Below are 7,473 nucleotides of genomic sequence, written 5' to 3'. Positions count from 1 at the left end.
AAAATCTGTTTTTGTGAATGTTTTCATCCAAGCATTGTTTATATCTTTCTTTCCAGCTTAACGATGCCTTATCTGGGTCTGGGAACCCGAACCCTCAAGGGTGGCCTGGTCCATGGGGAAACCAGCCCGCTGGGGCAGGGGGCTACCCAGGGGCCACCTACCCTGGACAGGGCCCTCCTGGCGCGTACCCTGGACAGGCCCCTCCTGGCGCGTACCCTGGACAGGCCCCTCCTGGCGCGTACCCCGGACAGGCCCCTCCTGGAGCCTACCCTGGACAGGCCCCTCCTGGCGCGTACCCTGGACAGGCTCCTCCTGGCACCTACCCTGCTTATCCTGGTCCCACGGCACCTGCTTATCCTGGCCCAACTGCACCAGGAGCCTACCCCGGGCAACCAGGTGGGCCTGGGGCCTACCCTGGTGCCGGCCCCACTGGCGCCCCTGCTGGACCACTGGTAAGATGGAGTCAGTCATTTCATGTACTTGATTGTGACCAAGACAAAGCTAATGAAGAACATGGCAGTCATCTAGAGCATTTATGCCATCATTTTGCAGTGCTCTGGTTAAGAGCTAGTTCTGGGTACTGCCCTGCAGAGGGCCTCAGGGAGATCTGAAGCTTTAAACTCACTGCTTAGAGCCACTTTTCAAGGACCAGCCATGGTGTATGTTGGTGCAACAAAAAAAATAGTTATATTGAGTTTAGTACGTGTACTGTTGAGAAGCTAATGCGTCTTTTGAAGGTAAAGCAGCTTTAATATATATATCAAGTTAAGATCATAGTACTGGGGAAAAGTTTGGTTATTATTATTAATAAACACTGAGTAAGTAACATGTGCCAGCAGTGTGCTTCTAAATGGATGATCTCATTTAACCCCATAACCACCCCAAAAGATACTGTTATTATCCCCATTTTACATATGAGGAAATAGGGCAATAGAATTATATAACTTGCCCAAGATCATAGAAGATGTGGGGGAACAAAAGTAAAGTAGTTTTGAAAACGCTTCTAAAAATAGTTTTGTGATCTAAGTGTTGTATTTTCATTTATATTAAAACACATTTTAGTAAATAAATTCTAAGTGTAAAACCTTAGACACAGGTCCTTCCCTTCTAGACTTTAGTCGAGCTGATAAATGAACAGAGATGAGGAAAAAGTTCAGTAACAGCCTGGGGTCAGACCCTTTCAGGACTATGTAGAAGATGGCACAGGTAGCATCTGACCTGCTTTTAGGTCAGCTTAAAGTGCAGAGAAAACCTTTGAGGTGGGCATGGCATTGGGCAGGGCTTATACCACAGAAAGTTAGTCCACTGCAGACAGAGGGGGCTATGGAGGCTGTGGAAAGGAAGAGGCAGATGGGAGAGAGATTACAGAAGAACCTCAGGATCTACTGGTTAGGTCTTAGGAGTCAGAGATGACTCTGACTTTCCAAGACAACTAGAGCACCAGCCAAGAGTCAGCCCTAACCGGGAACTCTGGAAGGAGAGTGATGGGGGAGCGGACAGGAGAGACAATTCCAGTTAATGCCTGTTGGGTTTGCACTACCAGTAGCAAATTCAGAAGAAGGAAGTATGGAACTAGTACATATTAGGGCTAGCGATAAAAGACTTGGATGATAGATGATAGTTGAACTAAGGAGGAAAACTGTGAAGAAAAAAAGAGAAGAGGCCAGAGATTGAGCTTTGGGAATACTTACAGCACCTTGAACATTAGATGGTCAATAAATATTTGTGGAATGAACCAGGTAATGAATTAACTGGAAGGTGTTCATTCCACAAATATTGAGTATCTGCCATTTATAAAGTACTCTGCTGGTGCTGTGTGTGTAGAAAGTATGGGAGAACCCAGAAGTTCCAGAATGTGATATGATGAAGTATATTATGTGACAAGGGTCTTAAGAGTGGCACAAAAATGTTAATGTTGATTGCAAGGTCTAGTTTAAGCCCTTTCAAAATACGGTCTAAGTGAATGAGCTGTAGACTGGGATGACCCTAATAATATGAGCTACCATGCTCCAAAAAAGACTGTCTTCTTCCTTTGGCACCTATTAACTGATGACTTTATTGTCGATTATTAATTATGCATGTAGGGAGCTTTATTTCTTCAGACCCTGGGCAAGGTGGCCCAAGAGTCTGCACAGATGGCGTAAGTTAGTTATGTGTTTTTCACACATATTTATAGTGATTGAACTTTAGCAACGTCTTTTTCTTTCTTTTCCCAAGATCTTTATTGATACACATATATTTTCTCATCCCCAGACTGTGCCTTATGACCTGGCTTTCCCTGGAGGAGTGATGCCTCGCATGCTGATAACAATTCTTGGCACAGTAAAGCCCAATGCAAACAAGTAAAGAACAAAATTTTAAAGTCTAATATATTTGTTAATTGGTTTTTGAATAAATGCTGATCTATTTTGAAACCTAATAGGATTTTAAAAACTACACATTTAGAATCTTAGCTATACCATAGTATAGGATGGGATAGCCCAGAAATCAATATGTTCCCACCAAGAGGACAAGGTTTCCCTCGCCAAATCTTGTTGTTCTCCCAGAACATGAATAAAACAGAGTTCTACTTTGTGAAGACAAAGAGGAAGAGCAGCAAAACCCATGCTGTTGGTTCTTCCTGGCAGTGAAAAAAGCTTTAGAATTAAAGGCGAGTAGAGTCTTTATAATGAAGTGTTTGGCCATCTCTCCACATCTGAGCCACATACCATCTAAAAAAAAAAAAAAAAAACCACAAGCATGCACTTTTTGTCTAGGTGACCATCAAAAATTAGGGTCAAAAGCAAAAAGATGCCACTGGACATAGTTCTGAGTTGATCTGAGAGAATATTATACCACCGTGTCCTCAGATTTGTACAAATCTCCCTGCAGTAGTGCAGGTTACGGTGTAGCCTCAGCTTTCTCAAGCTTGGCTATCGTGTCCACTGTGTGAAACTACAGTCACAGGTTCCCATGGTCTACAGATGATAAGTGGCAGGATGGAGAGCACCCCTGTGTTCTGAGTAGACACTATTTACTTAAAAGATTTGAAAACATTCTACAAATTAAAGACTTCATCAAAATAAGTCAGCCTTTGCCGTTTGAACTGGTTTGATTAAGGTGAGCTAGGATGGGGTAAGACTTTGAGCTAGTTCAGGAAAATCCATGCTGATTTATGGTTCCCTGGGATGCCTGGCTCTGGTTATACTTACATATAATATAAGTAGGCTGAGGATATCCTGAAGCCATCTAGTATGCCTGTCCCTGAAGTGAGTGGTACCACTAACATTCCTGCAGCCATTAATTAATCTGTCTCTGGGTCTTACAGACAGTATACAAAAGATACAAATTCAAGCTATGTACACAAGTTTATTTGAGGATCCATAAACAGCCTCTGTTGAGTGTCTGTCACCGTGCTCCTAGTGAGTCAATGGGAGCCACCTCCTCTATTACCAAGAGATGGACTCAGCTTCTAATCTGATCATTTTGCATTCAGATAGCCCATTCACTCCAACCTCCAGACATCCTCCTCTGGTTCTACTCAGTAGTCACTACCCTAAGCCAGCTCTTCTTTCCATACAGCCTCTATAGCTTCTCTAACAAAATATATATATCCTCTGCCTGTGTTGTAATCCATCTTTCCTCCCAATCTACCATAGAACCCAGCACACCTTATCCTGTGCATATAGCACTTGCAATTTGTTAATATCTGCTCTCCTTCTCCACAAGTCCTATCACACAGAACCATGCTGGTATCTTTGCCTTATTTAGGGTTATTGTACTAGAAACTTTAGCTCCAATTACATTAGAGATGTAGATCGAGACGATGGCAGATCAAAACTAATTTTGGCTGAAATGTTTAAAGTAGTAGTAAGCTAAAATATTTGTTGCTTGGTCCTGCAAATTTTGTGAGGAATTACAAGAAAAAAATGTGTAAGTTGGTAGACATCACATTATTTTTCTTCCTTTTTACTGCAGAGGAAATACAGCCAATGGCTATTTAGGCAAATACAATTTCTATTGCCATTGACTATGTCGGTCCTTTCCCTGTGAATTTAATCACTGGAAGATGCATTTGTGGTAGTACCTGTTACTGGGTGAATCTTAATACCCAAGGAATTATTGTGAGTCTAGAGTGCAGATCTTGCTTTAAAACAAGAGCACCAGCTGATTCTGATGTTAGTGCTCTATAGAGCACACATTGAGAACTGAGGTAGGGGTTTAGTACTTTGACACTCAGGGTGCATTAACATCCAAGGAGATGGAACAGGGTTAGAAAATTAAGCCAGTACTTTCATTAATTCTACTTCACATCACAGAAAGTTGAACACATTTATTGTCTTGACTTTACAATTTAGCAACAGGATACTTACTGATCATTAACTGTGTAATCTCATTCTTTCAGTTTTAGGACTAGATTTTGGTTAACTAGGAGGAAGCCAGGAATTTGATACCTCTTATTTACGTGACTGGCTTGCCTTCAATAGGTATTAAAAGCAACCTGGCAGGGCAGGAAGGAGGTAACCATTATTATCTGCAATGTAATGCATAAAGTGCCCTCAAAGTGGCCTTAAACCTCTATAAGGTATCCTCAAAGGGTTTTTGTGAGTAGAGGGGGTAAAGAGGGAATGATAGCTGAATAAAATGATGTTACCAAAGACAACGAGGCAAAAAAGTTTAACAGATTGTCTTGCTTACTTTTAGATAGTACAGTAGTACATCGAATACTTGGCCTAGTATACTTTCCAGTTTGAACCCATTCTCTGGTTTGTTTTCTGTTTAGAAAGTTTTCCTGCATTTTATAAAATGATATGCTCTTTAGAAAATTACATGTTCTTCACTTGCTACAAATACGCAATTTGAATCATTTTTCTAACTCTGGTCTTCGGTTTAAACAGAATCACTTTAGATTTCAAGAGAGGGAATGATATCGCCTTCCACTTTAACCCACGCTTCAATGAGAACAACAGGAGAGTCATTGTTTGCAATTCAAAGATGAATAATAACTGGGGACCAGAAGAAAGACAGATGGTTTTCCCATTTGAAAGTGGCAAACCATTCAAAGTAAGTTATTGCTCTTAATATGTATTCATAATGCATATTGCTCATGGGGAATCACTCTAAAACCATGATGCACTTGAAATGAATTTTTATCGGCTGCCCTGGGACACCTAGCCAGTACATCTCCCCATCCAAGGGGACTGGGCTCAGCAGACTGGAACACGGCCAGGAGTGGCACACTCCCCAACTCCACTCAGGCCCCTCACCATCGTTGCTGTTATCACCCTTCTGAGTTTAAGCTTTTCTAGACATGAGGAAAACAGCATCTTTTATAAAAAAGAAAAAAAAAAAGCTACTTTTTAACTTTATGGTACAGTTGGACTGAGACTTAGTTCCTTAAAACAACATAATTGGTATAATTGGTATGGCAATCGAAACTAAACCTTTTTATTCTAAAATTAATTAATATGTGCTTGTTTTATGAAAAAAATGCGTAGATTTTTAAATTAACTAAAAAGTCCTCTATCCTTTACCCCTTCCCTATCTTCACAAAGACTGCAACTTGGTGAATGCCTTTCCAGTATTTTCTATGACATAAGTACACTTTTTTTCTTTTAAGCACAGCTTCAACAAATATTAGGTTTGGTGCTGGGTTAGAATTGACTACAGAGTGGGCAAAAAACCCAGCTAGACTCTCAGCTACTCAAGGGCAGAGACTAACAGGGACCATATTCTACATGTGGTGCACATCTTTCAGAGTCAGAACAGTGTTACCTAATGTTATTTCATTGTTCAGGTATGTGATAATTCAACTGGTACCCTATGGATGAAAATTTTGAGTACTGAAAAATTTCAAACAAATGAAATCTGGAAAGGTTTATCATCTAAAATACTATAATAACTATCCTTTTAAATCTTTGCTTCCTAGAATTTTAAAGAATATGCATATTTAAAATTTAGACATTGCCAAAGTGCTGCTTCCAAAAGAATGTAGGATCAACACATTCACTAACTATTGGAAGAGTACGTTTCCCCTGCTTTTGCCACAACTGATTATTACACATCTTTGTAATACTTGCCACTTTATTAAGGGATTCCTACTTCAGTGTTTATTTTTATTTTTGCTTTTAGGTGCTTTAGGCCATATGAAAACTTTAAGTTTTTATGTAGACACATTATTAATCTTTTCCTTCATGGCTTCAACTACATGTCCTTTTAACAATTTTATCATTTTGTCTTTGTTTAAATCTTTGAATAATCTGGAGTTTACTTTTGCCGTAAAGTCGCTTTTTCTGGGCTTTAATCAGTTCCACAAATGATCATAAAGACGAAATGTTAGACATCAAACTGGTTTTGAAATTAATGGGCATTCCTAACAGTTTTGTATATGTGCCATTTCAGATACAAGTACTGGTTGAAGATGACCACTTCAAAGTTGCAGTCAATGATGCTCACTTGTTACAGTACAATCATCGGATGAAAAATCTCAAGGAAATCAGCGCAGTAGGAATCGCTGGTGACGTCACTCTCATCAGTGCTTCGCATGCCATGATATAATCTCAAAGGGGCAAATACTTTTAAAAAAAATGAAATTGAACATAAACCTTATACTTTTCAATTTCATGTTCACTATGAGTGAAAAATTTTACCTTTATTCATCAATGTCCTTCTTGTAAATCATCCATATAATAAATAAATATAATAAATTATTATATCATCCATATAATAAATATTCTAAGAGTTACCAGTTTACATGTAATTTAATTGGGGCAGTTTATTCTTGATAATGAACAATGAACTCAATGGAAAAAGAAATATGTAGCAATATTAATACTGGATTAGTCTCCCAAAATTGTCTATGCTTCCTAAATTATTTTTTAAGATAGAAAATAGGAGTAAATACTACCACCAAATTAACTTCTCTCTTCCTGAGCTTCATATAAATCAGGAGATGCTACAAAGAAATCATTCTCCTGTTTTCTTAAGGACATGAGAAAAGCAGAAATCATTTACATATAAATGAACTATGACTGATAGGCAATTGCTGTTAGCATTCTGGTATATTTCTTTCAATTCCTTTTAAATCCTATTATCTCTAAACTATACTTCGCTGCTTTCAAATTGGTTTTGGATACCAATATGGGACCACTTCCCCATAGGTTTTCTTGGTTTTTATGAAACCTCGATTTGTAGAGGGAAAAAGTCATGTATTAGATATATAATCAGCTTCAAAAATTTAAAGCTCCCATCGTCAACATCCTTAACCATGCCTTTCTGCCCTTCCCATCATCAGCAAAACCAAAGGATAAAATCTCAAAACCAGGATGTAGTTATACAACTTCATTCTAGAGAAGACCAAAATAGTTTCTATAATACGGTCTTCTCAAATACTGTAATTGTCAGAAGTTGGGTTCCTCAGGAAGCAAAGAAATTAGAATACAAGAAGTTGAGGGAATACTCTTGCAATCAACAGCTGTAGGAACAAGGAACATG

The 7,473-nt window shown here is 39.0% G+C and overlaps 1 protein-coding gene across 3 annotated transcripts in view; it reads left to right on the top strand.

Annotated features, from left to right (window-relative positions):
* Positions 1–6,558, top strand: part of LGALS3 (galectin 3) — a 13,862-nt gene extending 7,304 nt beyond the window's left edge. For 2 of the 3 annotated variants that reach the window (XM_023527231.1, XM_023527232.1), the window contains exons 4-6: positions 2,254–2,342; positions 4,878–5,043; positions 6,382–6,558. In XM_023527231.1, the coding sequence (XP_023382999.1) occupies positions 2,254–2,342; positions 4,878–5,043; positions 6,382–6,537 (411 nt within the window). In that variant the 3' untranslated portion in view covers positions 6,538–6,558. Of the gene's footprint in view, positions 1–11; positions 453–2,253; positions 2,343–4,877; positions 5,044–6,381 lie in introns of those variants that run through there. The other variant, XM_023527230.1, reaches the window with a different exon arrangement.
* Positions 6,559–7,473: the final 915 nt, after the last annotated feature.

Source organism: Pteropus vampyrus, unplaced genomic scaffold (assembly GCF_000151845.1).
Source record: "Pteropus vampyrus isolate Shadow unplaced genomic scaffold, Pvam_2.0 Scaffold15, whole genome shotgun sequence".
NCBI classification, from domain to species: domain Eukaryota; kingdom Metazoa; phylum Chordata; class Mammalia; order Chiroptera; family Pteropodidae; genus Pteropus; species Pteropus vampyrus.
This window is presented reverse-complemented; position numbering and strand designations above follow the sequence as displayed.